General features: G+C 41.1%; 1 protein-coding gene across 4 annotated transcripts in view; it reads left to right on the top strand.

The window, feature by feature from the left end:
• RABGAP1 (RAB GTPase activating protein 1) overlaps window positions 1–14,132 on the top strand; it is a 68,658-nt gene extending 54,526 nt beyond the window's left edge. For 3 of the 4 annotated variants that reach the window (XM_068413830.1, XM_068413832.1, XM_068413831.1), the window contains exons 17-26: window positions 318–461; window positions 2,025–2,066; window positions 2,408–2,536; window positions 5,916–6,008; window positions 7,004–7,114; window positions 9,279–9,383; window positions 9,877–9,960; window positions 10,798–10,869; window positions 11,422–11,619; window positions 12,408–14,132. In XM_068413830.1, the coding sequence (XP_068269931.1) occupies window positions 318–461; window positions 2,025–2,066; window positions 2,408–2,536; window positions 5,916–6,008; window positions 7,004–7,114; window positions 9,279–9,383; window positions 9,877–9,960; window positions 10,798–10,869; window positions 11,422–11,619; window positions 12,408–12,530 (1,101 nt within the window). In that variant the 3' untranslated portion in view covers window positions 12,531–14,132. Of the gene's footprint in view, window positions 1–317; window positions 462–2,024; window positions 2,067–2,407; window positions 2,537–5,915; window positions 6,009–7,003; window positions 7,115–9,278; window positions 9,384–9,876; window positions 9,961–10,797; window positions 10,870–11,408; window positions 11,620–12,407 lie in introns of those variants that run through there. The other variant, XM_068413833.1, reaches the window with a different exon arrangement.
• Window positions 14,133–23,279: the final 9,147 nt, after the last annotated feature.

The raw sequence follows: 23,279 nt of genomic DNA, 5'->3' as shown, positions 1-23,279 counted from the left end.
CACAGAGTGGCTTTGCGGTGTCAGCACATCCACTGGCTGGGTTTCCTGCTAAGGTGAGAGCTTGGAGATTGCACTCATTGTGCATGTGATATAGTGTCCCTCTGAGCATCCACGCTGGGGCAAGCCTTCGGCGTCCTTAGAAGGTCCTTTAGCATCTCAGGCAGCTGTCTTGTCAGGCGTGGGTGGATACAGAAGCCTGCCTTGCTGCGCTGGTTGTCACTCTACCCTAGTTGCTTCTGTTATATTACAATTTCAGCTACAGTTCCAAAATAGTATAAATTAACTCTCAGTATTTATGTGTTTTTTATTATTATTAGGAATACATTCCTGATCTGTATAACCACTTTCTGGACATTAGCCTTGAAGCGCACATGTATGCTTCCCAGTGGTTCCTTACCCTGTTCACTGCAAAATTCCCTCTCTACATGGTCTTCCATATTATTGACTTACTCTTATGTGAGGTATGTGCTATAATTGGAGACTTGTACTGCTAGCAACTTTTGACAGTTTCTCACTATCTTGATTCGTGTCCTTGTTACTCTCTGTTCTTTCAGAGCTAGGCACGTGATAATTATTTTTATGTAGAAGTGTTAAGTTTCTGCAATGAAAAAGTGTTCTCAGTGTTTTAAATATATAAATTAGGAGTCAATATCTATATAAAAGATTATAATCTATTTTTTTTAACACTTGAACCTATGTGAGATTCTGTACAGTGCTCATGGGATGAGAGTTAATTTACAAATATGTGGATTCCTCTGTTGTTACACTGTGTTATGTGCAATGATAACGTTTTTTTCCCCTAGAATATTATTGCATGGAGGCCATTGTGTATAAAATTGCCCAGCTAACTCTCATGCTGGTGATCTAACGAGCTTGTAGCTCTGTCTCCTGGAAACTTAAAGTCTCTCTATACTTCACAGCATATATTTAGAGAGAACATTCTTTGCATTGAGATTTTGTATGTAATCATGTTTAGAACAGTATATTTGGTAGTATGCTGGTAAGTGGTGTAATTTGAGTCAGAGCTTATTAACATGAGCAAACAAATCGTATTTTGCACTGAAGCATCCTTGAGTTATTTAATGATTTGCTTTTTTACTCGCTGGTTAACATTATGCATCCATTCTTCAGTGGATCTGCAGTTGTTACTGTGAAGTGGCAGTTTGCAGTTCCTTTTCTGAAGGGTTTCAGCATTCATAACTCTCCTGGTCAGTGTTTTTACCCTTTCCCTGTATCTGCTGCTTGCTTTGTCCATGTGCCAGTGTAACAGAAAGCAACAGATGGTATTGAGAAAATCAGTTCTATTTGTTTAGAAACAGATTTTCAATTCACAAATACTAAATATGTTCATAGTGAAGTTTTAAGGTTTTTTTATCTTTTTAAAGTAATGGTGAAAGAATAATTTAGTGGGAAAAAGAAAGACAGAATCATGAAATAAGATGAGCAATGCGTCTTGGTTATCAAAGGTACCCCTTAAGAAGGTGTATGCTACTACTGACTATAGAGACTGTATTTAATTGGGCAATATAAATAAAATGCTTCTAAGAAGAATGGCAAAATAGATGATGGGGGACTCTGTCCTAAAGTGAGTCACGTTCTTTGTCATTACATGAATTATCCCAATTTTTTAATACCAGAACTTACTAGATTCAAATGCAGCAATATATACATCAATATATTGTTTTCAGAAGTTGCTATATGAAAATTAAATGATCTTGAGCTGACCAACTAGTCATTAAAGTACACAACAGTGCCTTCATCATTTCAGAGTTTCAGACTACTAAGGAGATAGTAAAAGCTGCGCTGAAACATTGTTTTGCTGTCTATAATGGCTGTCCAGTAAAGATACTTTCCCAATTGTTTGCAAAGTCATTCTCTGGGCCTTTGATTTAATATAGCACCCTTTTATCCTGGTTCTCCTTTTCACAGAAATTAGCCAAACAACAAAACCCACCAAATAAATTAATATCCAGGCTTGTAAATACTGGGAAATTAATTTAATTTGTCATTATTTTTCTCTCCAGGGAATAAGTGTTATCTTTAATGTTGCACTGGGATTATTAAAAGTGAGTATCCAATGTCACATTGTGTTTTGTGCATCATCATGCACAATATAAAAAATTAAGATGCCTGTTACAAAAATATTGTGCTTTTTTTTTAAAAACTAGCAACCTCCTGTCTTACTGTGGTGTTGTCTGGCATGCCCTGTACAGCACAGTGCTTTTGCGGGTGAGGTGGTGGGGAAATAGAAGGTTGCAGAAAGAGAAACAAATACTATTTGCAGAAGATTAAAAAGTAGTTATGTTCTTAGAGCTTTACAAAATGTTGTTGCGTTCGAGTATCTGGGAATTCAGTAGTTGCACAAAATCTGCTTTGGAATTACTGGTTTTTCTTTCCTTGTCTCTAGACTACCAAGGATGATTTGTTACTGACTGACTTTGAAGGGGCTTTAAAATTCTTCCGTGTACAGCTACCCAAGAGATACCGTTCAGAAGAAAATGCAAAAAAGCTGATGGAATTAGCATGTAATATGAAGGTAAAGATGTGGTGATAGCAACTGCAAGCGTATCTGTAATGGGTACAATTTCTGTCTCCATGTGTAACTTTGCAACTCGCTTGTCCAAATGCAAATACATGGCGGATGCTTTACAGTGAGACACAGTAAAGCCCTGAGGTTCTCAGAGTGATACGGGCCCACCTGGAGAACTCAAAACCAGTGGCTTTCAGAAAGCAATATTCAGTGCTACTAAAAATCAGACTACTTAAAAAAAAAAATACACACAAACCTTAAATGACTAATGGCAGTAATATAAAATAATTGCAGACATCTCTGCAGCTCTTTGATGAAATCTTTCTTTGGTAGTAGCTGCAAACAAGGTAGTATCTTTCATCAAGAGGTAGTGGGAAGGTTTCATTTAAAACAGTAAATAATGCAGAAACAGAATGTCATCTTTCAGACAGAAACTACTGAGTTAAACAGTGGAGAGTTGTATTTTTTTTTGCTTACTGTGGAGTTTTTTTAGATTTCAATTGCCCATTAAGCCCTATTTCTTAAATATAACTACATGAAATAAAAGTTCTAGCCTTTGACATTAGGACTTCAGTTATATATAGCAAATATTGTATTACCTCACAGCTGAAAGTCAGTTTTTTTCTAATCAGTACATACTGTAACTAAAGCTTTATACGGGCACTTTGGAATAAGTCCTTAAAGTGAAATTTCCAAAAAAATTTACAGTTAGGAAGTTATTGGTTCCTTTTTATAGATGTAACGATTGAGTTCTAAAATGGAACTTTGCTAATTTATGTAGTGTATTTTAAGGAGGCTGTGATTCTTTCTTTACAGTTTCATGTAGATCAATTTTTAGTCCAATACACTGGTATGGTTCAAAGTAACCTTTTTCCTTAAAATTCACTAGAGGAATTCTTTGTAGCATTTGTGCATAAGTACACAACCTCCCTAGTACGTTAACGTTCATCTTGTACTCCTGGTGTAGTAGCAGTATGTGTAACAGTATTCTGCATAGAGTTCAAGCATATCTTATATGAAACTAGTGTAGAAATGATGGAATAATCAAGCATAAGCTATTTTAGCTCTCCAATCACAGGATGTTCACAGAATCACAGGATTCTTTTAGCAAACACATCGTTTAGCATTAGCCACAGATGAGACGTTGCGTGTGCATCTGGTTAAGATCGTGTGTAACGAGTGCATTTGCCTTTCGTGTTTCCAAACAACAACTTGTTCCTCTTTCCACTCTGCCAAAATTCCCTGCGTTCCCAGCACTGTGTGAAGGAGTTAAAGCAAACAGTCTTCACTGGGCCGTACACAGCAAGGTTGTCCACTGCTTCCTTGAGTGCTCTGTGTTTTCGGGCGGATTAAATGGGAGGTTGTGGAGAAAGCACAGACTGCCCTGCTGGGCTCTGCACAGATGCTGAACGCTTCTCTATGTGTGTTGCCCCTGATGGGAGTGCTGCATGTAATTGCTTTCTTTGACCTAAAATATAAGTCCTTTGCTGTCAGTAGAAATCTCCAGCTCTGTATCTGGAAGTGTTTTTGAGCAGAAAAGGGCCTGATGTCAAAATAAATCATTTATAGGAAGGGAGAAGCAGCCTAGCTAAGGCATTGTGATTACAACAGCATTCTGCTGGAAAGGAGGTCAGTCAGTCATCAGCTTGAGACAACGCTGGATTCTTAAAGTCACTCCTCAGTGTTGCAGTCAAATGTTAACAGAGTTACTGCTGCCTCCCGTGCCCCTGGAAAACTGTGGTGGGACTTCAGTGTTCACCACGCAAACCCAAAGGCCTTGCGGACTTTCCCAGGGCACGGTTCCCTCTAGGGCACCGATGTCCAGAATTGGTGACAATAGCAAATCTTCTCAGGATCACCTCATTGTTGGTATCTAGAGGCAAAAATGGTTTAATGAACTTGGAAAAGTAGAAGATGAAAATACAGTGCTGTGCCTGCCTGCCTTTCCTCTCACATGGCTGGATGCCTCACTTCTCAAGATCTTACCTTTACATAGCTTGAGTTTTGGTGTATGAAACCCAATATTTTGGGCAGTGTTTCAGCAGGGGCAGAGCAGTGAAATAATCAACTGGAGTTACTGGCTTCATTGTCAGTAAAGGGTCAATACTCTGCGTGTTTGGAGTGCTCAGTAAGAATAGCTTCTGCAGTTGTGATGTGGCTGGACTGACTCCAGATAAGTGGGCTGGCATCTCCAAAAAACTGTCAGCTGAAGTACAGTGAAATGTTTTTGTGCAGCCCTCACTAGAGGGAGCCTATCTACCACTTTTCTACAGTTCATTTCCAGTAAGGTTGTTAATGATAAAACCACAGATAAGAGAAACTAAACATGTTTTCCATTCTGCCTGTCATTTATGCACATAAAATTTGTTTAAAGTGTTTCTCGGACAAGGCTTTTTTAAAGATGAAAACATAGACATAGCTTTTCAATTTATTTGCTTTACTGAAATAATAATGGAGGTTCAGCAGCAACTTTTAATGCTAGAGATCTAATTTAGATGCATACTAACTTGCATGTGAAATGCTCACAGTGGTCTTGGCGTGGTCTGTGTCGCTAAACCATCGTAGCATCTGGCACAACTGACAGGTGACACCAGGGAAGATGCTGGTCAGGATCTGTTACAGGTTCTCTTGTGTTCTGTGTCCCTGTAGGACTTGAACACCGTGCACAAAACATGTAATTCCACACCACCTTTCTCTCCCTTCTCACAAAAGGGGAAACTGGGACCCTGAGAGAGTCACTTTCCTAGTGTTGTGTGTCTGTCAGAGCTGAGGAGAGAATTCCAGCCTTCCGGATCCCAGAGCATTAGGGGACAGAGCACGCATGCTTCTCAGTTGCTGCTTGCTGAGACACCTAGGCAGCTCTGGGACTGGCCTGTTTGCTGCTGAGCTTGAGTGACACTAGCAGAACCGTCAGCTGAGCCTGCACTTGCCCTTTCAGCGTTTGCAGTCTCATGTAAAGTCAACCAAACGCTTCTCTGCGATGATAAATGTTACAGCTGAAAAAGCAGCTGAAGAAACCTCAGCGTTGTGCTAGTTCAAAAATTAAACACACCTTGTGGGTTTTGGTATGCTAAGCCACCGTAGTATTTGTGCCTCAAACAGCTGTGCAGCACAGAGGAAATCTCAGGTAGGATGCTCCTGTGGAGGCCTTTCAAAAAATTTTGTATGTTCCACAGAAGGTTAAGAAGAAGGGATGCTTCTGTGATTATATTGAGTGGAATACAATTTTTGACATGTCTAAGGGTTTGATACTCAAAACTGAGTGAAGATATTAGCTGTGTTTTGTAGAAGGCAGGAGTTGCCTAAAGCTTGTACCATAACCCTTTGTGAATTATGTTCTTTTATTGATGTTCTGGGCAGGAACTAATGGGCTGCTTTAATTTAGATTAGCCAGAAGAAGCTGAAGAAATATGAAAAGGAATATCATACCATGAGAGAGCAGCAAGCTCAACAGGAGGATCCTATAGAAAGATGTGAGGTAACACTTACCTACTCCAGTCTGATTTCACACCCAGTACCTGCAGGAAGTTCCTACTGCGCCTCCTTTTTCTTTGAGCTGTTTTTATTTTGTGACCAATTCAGATACAACAGGGGAATTGGCTACGTGAACATGAAGTGAACCTCTGTATGTTGGCAATGGTAATCAGGATGGAGTTGTTGTGAGCCCACCTTCACAATGAAAAAAGGAGTATGAATTTATATTTGGGCTTATTCAACTGTTTCACTAGAGCCTGTTTCTAGCACTTGTGTAACGTGCTGATTGCACCAAAAGCCATGAACAGAAAGAAAATGCCTAATTGATTATAACTCGGCCTTCCATTGATTACAATCCTGCCTTCACTCTTCTCCCTAATTTGAAATTATGTATGTTACGGTAGGTATATAATTTTATAAATATTTTATTTATCAAATAAATATAGGAATAAATTTTATATAAAAATTATGTGTGCATATATGTAGCACATTAACACATGCACACATATATATTTAAATTTATATATTTTAAGCTGAAGAGTTTTATGTAAACTTTCTTTAATATCTCTCTGTGTGCTGGGAGTTGTAACAGGAGAAAATAGAGTGGTTTTCCCAGGATCCTCCTCTCTCACCTATTTCCAGCATGCAAATTCTATTTTGAGCCAAGAAAATCAGTACTTGTAGGAACCTCCTGGCAAGGTATTGATGGCAGAACGACACTCCTACTATCCTTCTTCAAAATCATTTCTGTAGCTCAACAAGTAACAGCTGAGCAGTTATTTGTCCATGGTTTCTTCTCAAGGCTAATATTTTATTTATTTTATCTTTACAATATGGCTGGCTAGTTTTGTACTCATTGCATTTCAGGCAGGTAGAGTTGCCTTTGCATACTTAAGATACAAGGTAGGCATTTGTGCTCAGGCACAGTAAGCATTGTGTTTTATAGACAAGCACCTGGGAAGACCTTTGTCTTGATTTCTTTTGTTCTGTTTCTCCCAGCGTGAGAACCGGCGCCTACAAGAAGCAAACATGAGGCTTGAGCAAGAAAATGATGATCTTGCACACGAACTGGTGACCAGCAAGATTGCTCTGCGGAAAGATTTAGACAATGTAAGACACTTCTTTATGCTGTACAGTGGAGGCGAGGTACTAGGGCTAATTCCTCATTACTGCTCTCACTGGAGAGAAGGTTCATAGGGTATTTCTTATTTGGGTGCGATAGGATTCTTTCCTCCATGTCTGATGAGATATAGGCCTGTGTCAGAGGTCCACAGGAAACAGGACTAGTGACTGAAATACTAATTACTCTGAAAAAGATTCAGAGTAGTTTGAGGGAGAGGAGAGGTTCTGAGCCTGTACTTGAGTACTTGCCTGCTTCTCTATGTATAGTAAAAGAAAGCCTTAGTAGGAGCTAAGTCAAGGCTTTGAATTGTCGTAGAGATAACATCATGGATGCTGTATTGTCTTCCTGCAACTGCTATTCTTATGAATAAGACTTCACAGCAGACAGGCTTTTGCAAAGTGCCTAGTAAACATGAAAGTCTCGGTCTGTCTGGCTCTCAGTCGAAGCAGGTTCTCAGCCACCTGAGGCAACTCTGAAAATGTTATTGTGGTTTCCATTTGGCTTGTTGCAATCTGCCCGTGTGAACTCATCATCCTGGGTTGTTTCCCATAGCAGTAGAGCTCTCAGGAGGAAACTTCGGGTTCGCTTTGTGTTACAGGATTTTTTTAAGCTTGCTGTCCAATTCCCTTCTTTACATACTCATGTTTGGGAGATTTTATTAGGATATGCTTTTCTTACAGGACATGCAGAGACAGAAATACACTGGCATTTGTAGTGCGTGTGGAACACATTTAGCCTATCTGCTTGGGGAGATGAGGGGAAGAGTTTAAGCGCTCATGTTTTGCCGTTCTTGTTCTGTACCAAGATAAGTGCGTTTCTGAAATCTCAAAGGAAAATGACTTTTGAAAATCACACAGTGCAGGAGTTGACAGGCTTTAAAATGTTTCAGCTTATCTGCCTCAGAGAATTTAAGGTTTCCCACAGTCTCCTGGAAACTTGCTGGTGGAAAAATATTCATAGTAAATGATGATGCTAATGGGTGAATGTTGCTCTTAATGAGGTTTGGTTTGGCTTTCAGGTTTATTACGTCTGCTGCTCTTCAGGGTTAAAATCTGTGAATCATAGAAGTACATTCTAGAAGCAGGGTTTTCACAAAGCATTGGTATGTTCCCTTGCTGTACCTATGCTTTTTCACTTCATTAAAGATAGCTCATAGGTGGCTATGCACACTGCCCAGCGGTTGCACTCAAGGGCTGGACTCCAGCAAAAAAATGTCCTGAAGAAGCTTTCTGTATCAGCTGTTAACTGTTGTTTGTGGCTGCTTGAGCCTGTATGAGACACAGTTACACTTTTACATTGATTCATTTAAATGGAGAGCTGGGAAAGGAACAAAATTAAGCAAAATCTTTGAGGTACCTCATTGGATGTATAATAGTCACGCCTTCAAAGATGGTGAATGATGTTGGCAGCATTTGGGTTATCCCCCAGGAGGAGATAGGTAGGTTTGATCCTACTTTAGGACCCTGATTAATTCTTTTAATTGGATCCCGAAATGATGTTTCATTCTACTAGCCAGATGTCATCAAAGAAAAGTACGAAAGGACATTGTTTAACACACCTTTTCTAGTACCTTCATGGCATGTCTGAAATCTTGCAACCTAAAAGATCAAAGCAAAGCATTTGGAAATACAATAATTTCCTTAATATCCTTTCCACTAGACCAGAAAATAGGCCTCATTTTTCTACTGTCATTGGACTCCCATATCCCAGTTTTCTTTAGCTTTAAAACAGCTTAAAAACCGTGTATAATGAAAAGATGTTCTCTTTGCCTTTGCCATCTGTTTTAAAGGATCAGCAGGACTTGAAGGGACTAAAACTCACTTTTTGATTTTCTTCCTTTGAAGGGAATTGGTACAGCTGCTTTCTGAAGATTTATATATCAGTTGAGTTATTGATCTATTTTTATGTAGAATTCATACACCTATTGGGAAGTACTGCATTGCTGCATATGAGACAGGAAGAGGTGTCTTAACTTTGCAGAGAGAGTTTTTAGTGGTTTATAAAGAGCCCGAGATTTTTCAGCGATACATCTTGTTCTTAAGAAACTGCAGTAAAAAGAATTGCGTGGTTTCTGGGTGTGGTATGGCCCAGCAGCATCGGCACAGCAAGAAAGCCTCTCTCCAGTGCTGTACTCCACTCTTTGTGTTTCAGGCAGAGGAAAAGGCAGATGCTCTGAATAAAGAACTGCTAATGACCAAACAGAAGTTGATTGATGCAGAAGAAGAAAAGAGGCGCCTAGAAGAAGAATCAGCTCAGGTTAGGGGCATTTCTGTCATTTTCACATTTCTGTGCAGTACATAAATTTAAAAAAAAAAAGTGACAGGTATGGGAAGGGCTTAATGTTCTAAGTCATGTTTGTCCATCTTCTGTAGTGTAAAGGATGTCAGCAAAGCAGAATTCTTCACTTTCCTGCCAGGTGCTTCATAGAGTAGTGAATTTTTAACTTGAAATCACGAAGGCATAGACTGTGCCAGAGATTGCTGCACAGAGAGGCAGTATAGGGCTTCAGCTGTCAGCGCTTTTTTTTAATGCTTTCTTCTCTTAGCCAGTCAGTTTTTCTAACGATGATGGCCACCAAAGTCCAGCTTTTCCTTGTCTGCATGGAGCTGAGCTAGACCATTGTTCCCTGGTGTAGAGTATAGGCCTGCGTGAAAGCAGCGAGGTTAAGGAGAAGCAGGAGATACCACCTGGTTATTTTGCAGACTGTACAAATATATAAACCCTTTATTTTTTTTTTCCCCCCCTACAGCTGAAAGAAATGTGTCGTAGGGAACTAGATAAGGCAGAGTCAGAGATCAAAAAGAACAGCTCTATTATTGGTGACTACAAACAGGTAAGTACAACTTAACGATGATGTGATTTGCTATCAAAATGCAAGGTTTTCGCAGGTATTTTAGGAGATTGCTGGAAATAAGTGTAATCTGTGCCATGCATTTGAGGAGACATTTTAGCTATTTGAAATGAGAAGCTTGGGGTTGGTTTTGCATTTTCTTTTGCTGAGATCCGGATGCTTGGTGGTCAGTTCTGTTTGCCCCTGGTGTAGGTATTTGTAGGTCATCAGTCACTACAGCCTCGGTTACAGCCTAACGTTCAAATGGGCTCATATCATATCTCATTCCAAAAAACGTTCTCTCCCAACTTCCCTTCTTCAATCAAATGGTAACTGCACTTAAGAAATTAAAAAGATGCCTTTTTCCTTTCAAAGATTTTGTTTTGGAATTCAAGCTCCTGATCATAAGGTATCAAGGGAGCAAATTCATGTATCTCTTTAGTGGGGCCGTAACCCTCAAAACATTCTTAAGTCTGCATCACACAGGTCTCGAGCAATGAACTGGTTTGTTACTACTCTGGCTGTCTTGCCTGGTTCTTTTATCCCAAAGGCAACAAAAAGAGCTATGCTATTGCTAAACTTTTCTGGCTCCTTTAGCAAGGCCAAACTGCTGATAACTTATGTTGAAACTGCACCTTTTCCTTTGGGCATAGAAGAATATGTAGAGAATGAGAATATGTACAGTGAGACCATGTAATGCAGCATCTCAATTTTCCTGGCTTTCTCAGAGCCCTCAGACTATCCATGTTAATATCCTGTAGCATTTATTTGTGCTTTAGCATTCATTTGGGAGGCAATTTACATTTATAAATGGTCTGATAACATAGTTTTTCTTGTCAGATTTGTTCCCAGCTGAGTGAGCGACTGGAAAAGCAACAAACAGCAAATAAAGCTGAAATTGAGAAAATACGGGTAAGAGACCAGATAGATCCACAGTCTACAATGTTTAAATCTCTTAGCAAAATCATAACAAAAGTACACAATTTATTTCATTACTAAAATGGTGGCTGAAAGAGAGTTCCTTAGTGCCTTACAGTTTGGAGGGAAGATTTATAAGGGGGAGATCTTGGAGAAGAGATGAGTAACTGTCACCTCTCCCGTTCTATATTGGTTACATGGTAATGTTGATGCTGGGCAATAGTAACTGTTAATTTTTTTGAGGGGTCTTTTGTCAGGAGGAGATTTCTCTGGCTGTCTTTTACATAAAGTAACATGTAGGCAGTACAGAGCCCATTATTGTAGCTATACAGTTTTGCCAAAAATACAGCAGTGCTTCCAGAGCCCATAAATCTGGGGGTGGCTGGAGTTCCTGCTTAGCTGTGCTTCCCTAGAAGTTCCGGAGTTTGCAAGTCATTAGTGGTCCCTCTCGTGTTGTGCTGCTCTTCCAGAGCAGAGGCAGGAAAAGGCTTTGATCGTATCACCAGCACTTCAATGCAAGCATTCACAATCAGGTATTTACTTTAGCAAAAAGTGGATGACTGTGAGCATTGCCGGGAGTTCTTCAATAAAGAAGGCCGTGTGAAGGTTGCTAGTTCTGCCAAGGACGGTTCAGATGAGGACACAGATGAGGAGAAGGAAACGCTGAAAAACCAGCTGAGGGAAATGGAGCTTGAGCTGGCCCAGACCAAGTTGCAGCTTGTGGAGGCAGAATGTAAAATACAGGTAATGCTTTGGAGGTTCTTTTTATAGTCTATATGGTACATCTTCATTCCTAGAAGAATGTGTGTTTTGTAGAGGGATTGGAACAGATCCTGTTGGTTGAAACTGTAACCTCCTATTTCCTGCATGGGTTATTTAACCAGACATCAGGTCTGAAACTTAGTGTATGCAGACAAAGTAATTGAAATTGCATGAACTGTATTTACCAGCTACTACAACTTCCAGACATCTGCCTGGCTGCAGTGCAGTACTTACTGACTGATCTGCTGCAACTTCTTGGAAGAAATCCAAGCTCTGACAAAGTACTGAATCATGCATTTCTTTATCTCGCAATCAATGTTAAATGAAGTAACGTGACAAATGTTAGACATGTTTCTTGAAACATGATTGGAAAGCACTCCAGGTATTTGAGGTATTTGTGTAAAATATGACAATATTGTTCTTTTAGCCTAAAACTGGTATGTCAGTTCACAGAAACGTAAAATTAGTTTGTAGAAAGTCCGTTTCCTGTGGGAGTGGCTCCTTCTCAGATGGGAAAGAATTAAAGGGTTTGGGCATACTAAAGAAAGCTGAATGTTTCACTAAAGGCAATGACATAAGTCTGGTTTGATTTTCAAAGGTTTTTTTTTTTTCTTCATCAGCTTGTTGTGCTACTTTTAATTTATGTAAGACTTGTTTAACTTCTGAAGTGGCCAAGAGATTGTAGATGTCCTAGAACCTTCTAAGTTTAACTCTCATAACCTTGTGCTGTGGATACATAACAAATTAATGAAATTACTTTCCATTTGCAGGATTTGGAGCACCATTTGGGTCTGGCATTGAATGAAGTACAAGCTGCAAAGAAAACATGGTTCAACAGAACAATAAGCTCTATAAAAACAGTGACTGGAGTCCAAGGAAAAGAGACTTGTTGAAAAGCAGTTCTGTCAAACACACCTTCTTAACACAACACCTTTTGTTGCCTTCCTTGGCCAGATGTTTAATTCTGTGACATGAGAGGACCAGAATGTAAATAAAATAGAAACACAGCATGTCAGGATTTCAATAGGTCAGTGATAAAGAGGATGGAAACGTGAGAAAGGTTTTATTGCTAGACATGGGATCTTCATACTACTGATATTTAACAGGTGATGTAGCTAGATTGAAGCTCTTCAGAGAAACACTCCATTCTGCGGTCTGGCTGGAGGCTTTTCACAGAGTAGGTACGAGAACTTACCAAACCCTAATTGTTAAGTTTACATATGATAGATTTTTTTACAGTTATAACCTTTTTTAATATTTTATTTGAAAGGAAGTGTCACTAACAAAGTAAAAAAAAACAGGAAAAAAAAAAAGGAAAAAAGGAAAAAAAAAGCAACAAAAAAGACAACTTTAGCAAGAACTACATCAGTGCCAGAAAGCAGTCCCCAGAGGTAGGATTTGGAGAGTAGGAGGTGACATGTTTTGCTTTATGAATGGGGATGATTTCAGCATTCCTGTCGAGCAACCCCACTTTGTTTTAGTAGATGCAGCATCCATCTCCGTGTTTGGCGTTTCTTTCTGTTACTAATCAATTCTATGCAACTCTGGGCTTTTTTGGCATGGGCTGCCAAACAAATTCACAACCTGAGGCTGGGAGACTTGTCTAAGTGCTAGACAGGGATAATCAGAATTGTTGGCAAATTTCCGTTTCACTTCTGTGTCATATTGTTTGATCCACATATCAGCAGCGTTAAAATCCCCAACACCAGGACTGCTCATAAGTACTAATTATGTGGATGGTCTGACATTTAATTGAGTCTCTTTGTCTGTTTTTTGTCAGGTTTTTCGTTTTGGTTTTGTTTGTTTTTACCCGGCTGTAGCAGGCCTTCTGTGAAGCTCTGAGAAAGCTTCCAGGATTTAGTTTTGCACATAGGTATGAATGGGACAAAGAAACAATAAACTGAGATATATATGAGGCGAAAATCACTGCGTGAGTGTAGCTGCGAGCATCTCTAGCTGTCCAGCTGGCTTCCCTGGTAACATGGTCAGAGGTTGTGCAGGTCATTTTTCACGCTCAATGCAGTTGCACTAATAGGTGCTAAACGTGCTTGGATTTCTTATTCATTGGATTGTCTTGAGTTCTCACCAGAAAGCTGTAGAATGGAGTTTTGCACCTTGTACTTTTTTTAATTTATAATGGTTTGTGTTATGCTGAAGTATCTATTGCATCAGTGGATAAATTTTGTGTGCAGTGTGAGTATAAGCTGGTAACAATAAGAGGCACTGGTTTGTATATAAAGATATTTGGTTTATTTTGTATTTCTACCTTTTTCTTGTTTACTGTACTAATGCTAGCTAATGTACTCTGTAACTACGGAATAGAACATGCTATGTCCAAGCTTTTTTCCTTAACTGCATACATTATCTCTATTGTTTAATACCAAAAAAAAAAAAATACTGTAACTCCATCAATATTAGATGCGTGGACATTGTGGTAGCATAGTTGCAGTGTGTATACTTTATGAATTGAAATATAAACTAGTAAAATTGTATAACTATTTTGTTGTTTCATTTCATTTTAACAGGAAACTAATTAAATATTTTGCAATATAAAACTAATTATTTTAAAGTAGAAGCAGTAGCATCTGCAAGCTTCTCTAAGACTGAAACTACAGTCATGCTGCAAAGGGCTTTGCTAAAAAAGACTGCATATTCTTAGAGTTGCCAACACTGCTTTATATAATAAAATCTAGGGTTTGCTTTGAAAAAAGAAACTGCAAAGATGACCTTGTGCAGCTTGAGGCTTGTGACTCAGTATTTCTCAAACGTGTCCAATTTAGAACTTTTTTTTTTCTCCCCATGGCCCTCCAAATTCTGCTTGGATCTGCAAAATAAATGTAGGCTAGCTCTGCTTATCATCATCAGGAACAAATTCTGTGGGGTCAGGTGTCGTTCACGTCATCTTCACTAGGATTTGCTAGTCATAGCTGAAGGTAGGGTTTAGCTGTGCGACTGGATGACTGCACTAATTGGGTCACAGTGCAGCGCAGGCTCCCCTAGCTGTGTGTGTTCTGCAGAGATAACAAGGAGTAAAAATGTATTTTTATCACCAAAGTGACTAAAGGTGACTCCGAAAGCAGCCCTGTTATCACACTGTCACTTTTCTAACCATACTTTTGCTTTAAGAGAATGGCATTATAAGGTTGTATGTAGTCTTTGCTGCTTTGTCTTTCACAGAGGTGCAACCCTTGGTAACTTCAGCTCTGCAATTTCTCACTAAGTACAACTTTTGGAGAAGGTTTGAAGGTAAATATGGGAAGGGGGAGCAGGAGGGGAAGAAGGAACAGCTCAAGCCCAAAGCACTTCACTTATCTTCCCCAAAGGGACTGGGAAAGAGTGTAGCTTCCTCTTTCCTCCAAAAATGAGGTACTTCAAGGGAGGGGAAAAGCTGCTTTATCGTTCAGATCTCTTCCACTCTCTAAGTAAACATTTCCCCAAAATTGCATGCAGCATATGCTCCCCATTTTTAGTATGGACATGGAACATACATAATGAGAAACTAATGGCTTCACAGCATTTTATAAGAAACATTTTATATCCAGTTTCCAGTCATTACAGATTATTTTAGATATCTACCTGAAGGATTTTGATGCTTGAAAATAAATATTACCAATGTATTTCACATCTGACTCCACCTAAAATATCCACAGCTAATTAAGAAAAATTGATCCTTTGCTGAGACGCACATCTCTTGAAGCGCAATTACACGTGAAACACAAGGAAGCAGGTCGTTTTTAAGATGAGGAAGATGAAATTGCAGATGTTCAAGACTATGAATGAGCAAGGTAAAAAACCCAACTAAACAAAAAAAAAACCACAAAAAACCATTGAGTCAGAGCTGCTATAAGCATGAGTATTTTACAAACCTGTAAGCAAAAAGGAATGAGTGTATTTTTAGCATTTTTGGTATTAATAAGATTGTTAGTTATTTGCTGGTAGTCAATCACCTTTCTGTTCACATATGCCTCTCAGCTGGTTTTGTGCACTGAACTCAAGATAAGTGCCACTCTGCTGATGGTGGGGTTTAAGTCTCATGTGCTCCAGGCTCTGACTTCCTAATGCTTTGCATGTTTGTGCTGCATCATGAAGTTCCTATGGTCTCATAGTGTGGTAGCTTTAGTGTTACAATCTCATTTTTATTGTAGAACTTCCTGGCTGCTCAGGGTCTGCAGCTGGAAGTGGATATTCAAGATCTATCAGAAAGTTTTACCTTTAAGCATTGCTGCTAAGCGTTCTTGAAATTTATATAACCACCTCCCTCCCTTTTTTTAGCTGCCCTTCTTATCCATGGCAGTGATATAAAGTTCCTGTTAACAAGAGGAGGATTTCACTCCATCTGTTCAACAGCTTGGCTTGCGTTCATCCAGCCTAACTTTAGACGCTTCACAGAGGTGCCTAACGTAAGAGCTTATCCGGCAAGGTTTGTCAGCCCTCAGCGAGAGGGGACGGCACTGCGGGGCGGGTGGCTTACCCCGGCCACGTGCCCAGTGCCCTGATTGAACAAGGAAGCTAATGTGAGCCAACTACTTAAACTGAAGGTCCTTCTTAAATAAGAAAATAACGAAAATGTCTCATCTGTGTGCACCGCAAAGGTTGCTTCCTATTTTAAATTTTCCTCTTTTTTCCCCTATTTTTTTTATTGTGCAGTATTATTCCTTCTGTATTACTAAAGGCAATCAAGGACCCTGCAAAAACCTCCAAAATTTTGCTATAATTTACTGCTGTACATCCATAATGACTTTGAGGAATGAGGGTTTGATTTTGCTGCGTTTTCTGCATGCTAATGAAATAGGACAAAGTGTAATCCTGTACAGAAGGCTTTTTCTTAGGATAATCTGTCCACACAGCTGCAATTGTTACAGGAATGGCAGGAAAGCAAAGACTGTGAGGAAAAGCATGATTGCCCCTGTTAAGAGACTGTACTTTTTGCTTGATGTGGGTGTAACATTGAAAGTCAAGTGTTTTCTCACAGGAGATGAGTGGAACTGAGCTGACTTTGAGGTTTAACACGTGGATAATTGTCTGAGATTGATTTAGTTGAGGAGGGGCAGTGCGGAGCACCCCGAATTCTCCAGGCCCCCCCCCTGTATGGCTGCACAGAGGAAAGCCCCGCTGGGTGCCCCTCCCTGCCCCAGGGAAGCCAGGCCGCCATGGCCGCCGCCTCAGGGGTGCACACGGCTCCCTCCTCCCTGAGGAGCGGGGGGCAGAGCCCGCGGGTCCCAGAGCGCTCTCTGATAGGCTGGCGCGCTGATTGACAGCAGGAGCAGCCCCTGAGGGACGGCAGCTCGTGAGGCTGGAGTTGGGCGTCACCCATGCGGCCTTTCCACGGCGCCATCTTGTTTGCCGAAGCTTTCCACGGCGCCATCTTGTTTGCCGAAGCTTCATGGAAGGTGAGGAACCGCGCTGCGGTGCTGGGCGCTGAGCTGAGGGAAAGGGGCCGTGGAGCAGGGCGGTGGTGAGAGGAAGGGCTGGGTCTGCCCCTGCGGGAAGGAGGGGCTGAGTGCGGGCACCCGAGCAGCCTGCCCAGAGCTGCTGCACCACCCCGATCCTGAGGCCGTGAGGGGAGCAGAGGCCTTTCAGCATGGCGGTTCCCTACAGGGTGTCTGTGGGGGATCCTCTCAGTGGGCTGCTCTCCTTGAGCTCTCCCTGGCATCTGCTGTGCCACATGCTGGTGTCTGGAGAGCACTAGGGCAGGGGAAGATGGCAGAAGAAAATGTTAATTGCTGGAGATTGATAATACTTTGGGGGAAGCCAGTGCTGAACTTGGTAGTGCGTTGATGGCCTTTGTGGAGAAGATATAAAATTTTCTCTTAATTTGCATGAGATTTAAGTAGCTTTGGTTTTTTGGTTTGTTTTTTTTTTCCTTTTGCAGACAACAACATAAGCCCCTCAGGTTGAGGAAGGTGGTAAATTCTCTTCCTGTGTAGCATCGGCACCTGCTATTCTCGGGGGGTTATTTTTATGCCAGCTTGTCACAGTCAATAGACAGGTTTGTTCCTTTCATGCGCCACCTTTGCTGAGAGGTGAATTGAGGCCTCCTGAAGTGGAAAGCTTTGAAATAGGATGTGAGAACTAATAAAGCACTGTGCGCTCGAACCACTTGGTCTATAATGTGATGAGTGGCTGCCTTGTACTGTTCTCCCCATAGAGACCCAGCACAACAAGAAGCCAATCAAACCACTAACTGCTGAGCAGGTTAAGGCAGTTCGTGGTTTCCTGCTCCCTGTTATGGGCTCTGCTGAATTTTGGTTGTATTCTGATGCTGGAAGTAGAGAAAGCTCGAATAAGGGGAAAAAACCCCTACTTCTGTAAATCTTAGAGGTAATGCTAGTATAGATGTGTAAAAGGAAGCTATTTCTGTGCAGTACTAATGTGTGTAGAAAAAAAATTACTATAGCTTATGTGTTTGCACATGTAATATATAGAAATGTATTTATATAGGGTAAAAACTATGGTAAATAGAACTTTTCTGATGACACTAAAATGACTCCTGATGGGATTTTCTAATCTATCTCAGTTTATCCCACATCGGGAAAAGAAAACTGTGCAGATTTCATTCAATTTCTGTGCCTGAGAAAAGGTAGTAAAGTACTTGCTGAGATGAGAGTAAGAGCTGTGCCACTGTAAGCTTTCAGGATGTGAGCAAAGGGGTTTTATCAGTTCTTTTAAGAATACCATAGAAAACCACTGTGGTTTTGGCACAGCTCTTGGCTGACAGGAAAAGAGGGAAGGGACTTAATGTCTTCTGTGCCCTGAAGGCTTGTGCTAGTTTAAAGAAGTTGTTTTATGGTGATTAAATACTGGTGCACCAGAGTGAATGGATGGGAAAGAGGAAGAGGATGAAGGCTTGTTAGTTACAGAGTAGTGTATATCTGAGCTCTGCACCTACCCAGGGCATGGTAGGACTGCTGCATAATCCCACTGAGAATCACTTGTGGAACGAGAGCTCATCTAGCATGGAGGGGAGAGGCTGGTGTTTCTGAGATGATGACGGTGCGTCTCCCTAAGGAGTCTTTGCATGGTATGGTGAAAAACCCTGCGTGCCAGAGGGGCTATGGAAGCCTGTGCCAGACTTTTATGAATTATGGATGAGATGCCTGCTGCTAGCACAGGCACGAACAGCAAACTGTAGAGCTCCTGGGTGCCTTCAGTCTCAGCATTACAGTAACAGACTGTTTTTAGAAGCCACTAGCAACTCCACAGCCTATTCTGATCTCTGAATGTCTTTAGAAGTTACAGGTGCTGCTCATTTCTGTGGTAGGACAGAATGAGGAGGCCAGTAAAAAGCAGTATAACTGGGAAGTTCCAAATTTTGCCCAAGTCTTTATTCATTTGTTCTCAGTGAGAATAATTTAACATACTTGAATTTAGTTTATTCATCATCTTTCACCTGGACGCTGCTGCGTTTTTCTACTGGGTATGTGCTAATCTGGCTGTAGTGGTTTTTTTTGATTTTGTAATTTTTGCAAGGGAGGGTGTTGTCTTTTGCTTTAGCTGTGTAATTTTTAATTTGTTCCAGTATTAAAATAAGCCAGTTAATTGTCCCAGGCAAATCTGAATAGTCCATGTGCCCTTTGTACATAGCGAGCAAGAGAAAACGAAACTGACTGGAGTGAGGTCTGCCAGTGGAGGTTGAGGCTTGCACACTGGCTCTTGGCTTGCTCTGCAAGAGCACCTTTCTTCTTAGACTGCGTGGAAATGGAGCCCTTGAAGTTCAGAGCAGTTTCTTGCAATTTGGCTTAATTTTCTGGGGATTTAAGCCTTTAATCTTAATGAGAATAAGGAAGATTTTTGGAATAACTGTATTAATAGAAGATGGAGGAAGCTCTCATCACCCTTCCTCCAGTCACTGGGATTTGGTCTCATCTTTGTCAGGTTTGTTTATTCACAGCCTAAACTGAGGCACACACAGATCTCTGCAGTTCCCAGGCTGCAGACAGTAGTCATGTGTCTTCAACATGTAACAGCATCTTTCTCAAAACCACATTTTTCATTAAAACCAGGATAACTGACCTGTGCAACTCAAATCCCTGTCCACGTGCTTGCTTTGTGCTGTACGCAAAAATCCTGTTGCTACCTCAAGACCTGTAGTGTCAGTAATACGGGAGTTTGTGTGGAACTCCTTTGCAAGGCAACATATTTTGAGTTATTGAGCTATAGTTTGTCATCTTGCCCTGTTTCAGCCTTCCCTCTTCTACTGTAGTCAGAAGTTACCCAGATTTAAAAAAAAAAAATCCTTTTGAATAAATCATAACCAGCAGAGGGCTGAGTCTGCCTGTAGTGCAAGCAGGAAATCCCATCTTTGGTGTGTGTCAGCACCAAAGGGCACTAGAGGGAAGTGGTGTTTGTGCTGGGATATGTGACCCTTTTTTGAGATCCAAAGGCCTTTTAGGTTTTTGCCCTGTGTTCATGCCCAGAGCAAGACAGGGCCTTTTTGTGTTACTGTAACAAGAGTACACACAGGCTTTTTTATAGCTTTACAAATAAATGTGCTGGAATGTGTAGCCCAAAGTGAAGATGAATTCAAGGCCCTGAAAGCATTAGCAGCTCCAGTTTCTTTCAGTGGAGTGTACCAAGGACTGGGGTGACAAAAGGGAAAGACAATTTACAACTTAGCAAATGGGAAAGAGAAGGACGCTTTCTAGCTGACTTGCTGGAATCAATCCTCCAGCAAACCACCAAAGTCAGCATTATGTCATGAGCAATTGAGGTGACATGTCTCTTCTTGCAGAAGGAGGGGTGTTGTTCACAAGGAACTTGTGCTAGCTTAGCAGAGGGGACAGCTGTGAAGAAATTACTCTTTTATTGAAGGCTTGCCCTGTAAGGGTAGGTAATGCTCAAGTAAGTGTAAAGTGCCAGGAGGGAGTTCTGAGCAGAGATGGAGATTCCGCTGGCATTGGGGAGACTCGGTGCTTGGTGGAGGTACTGAAGGAGAGTGCAGTAGTTCTGTGGGACTTCGGTCAGAGGATGAAATTTGCACCACTACAGCTGGCATCCAGTGGACAGTTTTGTAATCTGGCTTCTTATGTGCTCTTTGTGGAATAATAGGAATTGATCGCAGGCTTAAGTCTTAGTTCAGAGTGACAGCTAATAGTTGTCACCCAAGTTACCGGTCCTGTGGCAAGTAGGGTCTAGCTCAGACTGTCATGCACCTAAGTTTTCAGAGACCTGAGTGCTGAAATGAGCACCCTCTGATTTTTTTTTGCGATGAAATCTGGAATCATCAACTCTGGCAGCCTTGTGGAAGGTGTCTGTGAGCCTGGGGAACATAGATGTCCTTGTTTGAGATAACTATTAAGTATCCTACTTTTGAAAGTAGACCTCTACTTTCACTCTGCATTAACTGCTTTTCCTTACCATTTTGCAAGTCTCTTAAAAGAGACCAGCATCAAAGCAGACCAGCATGAGGGTGGTTTGGTGATTGCTGTATGCAGGCTGTAAGTGAGCTTTTGAGTAAATAGGAGCTTTTGTCAGCCCTCGGTGTCCCAAATGCCCGTTACAAAACCTTGCATTTGGGATCTGTTGTTTATTCATGAGAAAAGGGAACTGACATCTAGATAAATCAGGCTGCTGAAATTAAGAGACTGTAGGACATGGAATTGCCATTATTTGGTATTGTGTGTTTATTGTAAAGTGAGACTACAGCTAGTTCTCTGATTTTTTTGGACAGGTTTATAGATGCAGCAGTTCTTTGCATGTGAAAGTGACAGGCTGGCTTGTTAGTTGCATGGACATCAGTCAATAAATGATATTGTCCTGCTTCCTCTGTAATCAAATACACTTTTTCAAGGCAATGTTGACTGCAGCAAGATAAACTGGGCGTCCTGCTTGTTAAGCAGATGGTTCTTTCTGGATGGATCCCTTCAGTGCTGTGCCAGCCAGGGATGGGGCTGGAGCAGTCAAGCAACATTGGGGAGGGCCTGAAAATTATGAAGGAGCTTTCTGTTGCAGATTTCACTGCATGTATTCATCTGCAGGTTGACAGGGAGAGACGTTATTGCAGTATGCTGAGAAAAAGTAGACAGACTTGGGTATTGTTTGTTTGGGTTTTGGGGAGGTGGAGGGGTGGTAATGAGTAGGAGGGGCCCTGTTCTCCCAGGCAAGACACTGTGTAACTGCCTGGGCAAGTTTAGGTTAGCTACAGCAAGACAGGAATAAAGCTAAGTAGGAGATGGTCAGGCAGTTTCACAGTGAAGAGAGATGGACATGCCAGCCTCCTTCATCAATCTAGACTCTATTGTATTACTCCTCCCATGCACCACTCTCTTACCTACCCCTTGTTTCATTCCTGTGAGGCCACAGCATGTCAGCCAGCTCCTGGAGCGGGCCCAGCTCATTTCATTAGCTGTCACTGACCAGCAACTGCCAGGCTATTGCTGAAGAGCTGTCAGCCTTCTCAGCACCTCCCAGATAATCCCGAGGTAGCTTTCTGAATGACCTCTTAATAAGCTTGCCAGCAAGCATGGACACAGGTATGGTACTGCCCTCAGTTTCAGCCAAGTGTTAATGATATTTTCTTAACTGACTGTGGCCAGTTCTTTATGGATTTTACTTGCTAAATATTTGATGCAGCTCTGAATTCTAAGTGGCGCATGATTGAGTTGGTTTTGGTACAGTGGTCCTTCAGTAGCTCTTAGATGCATAACTGGCTTGTTTGCAGCACAACAGCAGGCTCAGCTGGCTGCACACTGTTTTGTGGAGTGCAAAAGTCTCTCACCAAGTCTTATTCCAGTTGTCATATATGCTAAGCTGCGGGTTTCCATACATCTCATTTTATTAAGAGCAATCATCTCAACTTCAGTCAGCTCACAATAGTTTTTAATCCTTCCTCAAGGCTGATCTCCGCTGAATTTGATTAATGACCTCTGCACTTAGACTTGAAATGCTGAATTAAAGACCAGAAGAAATGCTTCTAAGAAAAGGTAAGAGCATATGATAAAATTACTTATCTTCCCTTCTAGAATAAAACTGTGTTCTGTAGCTCCAGGCAACAGGGCATACTTGTATATTCCAGTAAATCTTACCATGAGTTGCAGCCTCAAGCAAACAACAACAGTCACACAATTCTCATGGTATCCTCAACTCCTGCCCTCAGTGGCTTTGGACAAGGAAATTGCTTGGATTTGCCTCAGACCTCAGAGGACAAACTGGGACCACAGGAATTTGATGTTTAGGAGATAAAGTGAAATGAGAGGGGCAGGAGAGAAAAAAAAGTTTGAGAGAACTTCACTAGTTTTTATCTACATAATTTATCTTTTAAGAAAACAGACATCCAGTTTTTCTAATTAGCTAAATACTAGGAAATGCCTGTTTTTCATTCTGAAGTAAAACTTGCCTTCCTGGCTAGTCTCATCACAGCATTCTCTGGGTTTTTCTGTTACTGCTTCCACTGGCTAACCCCCAGTGGTATTTGTGCAGCAGCCCTTGCACAATTCCAGTGCTCAGCATGCATATGCAAGAATTAGTCCTGTACACACTACTGCCTGCCACCTTTGTGAAGGAATGCATTCTGCTTGTTACAGCAGAAATGTGCTTTATGTTTACATCTCAAAGTCACAAGTTTGCAGTTTCCTAAGGCTGATCAAATTGCAGCCTTAGGAAGCCTCTCTCCCCTGTCTGCTGAGCCTATTACCTGACTTAAA

Source organism: Nyctibius grandis, chromosome 16, assembly GCF_013368605.1.
Source record: "Nyctibius grandis isolate bNycGra1 chromosome 16, bNycGra1.pri, whole genome shotgun sequence".
In the NCBI taxonomy this organism is placed as follows: Eukaryota; Metazoa; Chordata; class Aves; order Nyctibiiformes; family Nyctibiidae; genus Nyctibius; species Nyctibius grandis.
This window is presented reverse-complemented; position numbering and strand designations above follow the sequence as displayed.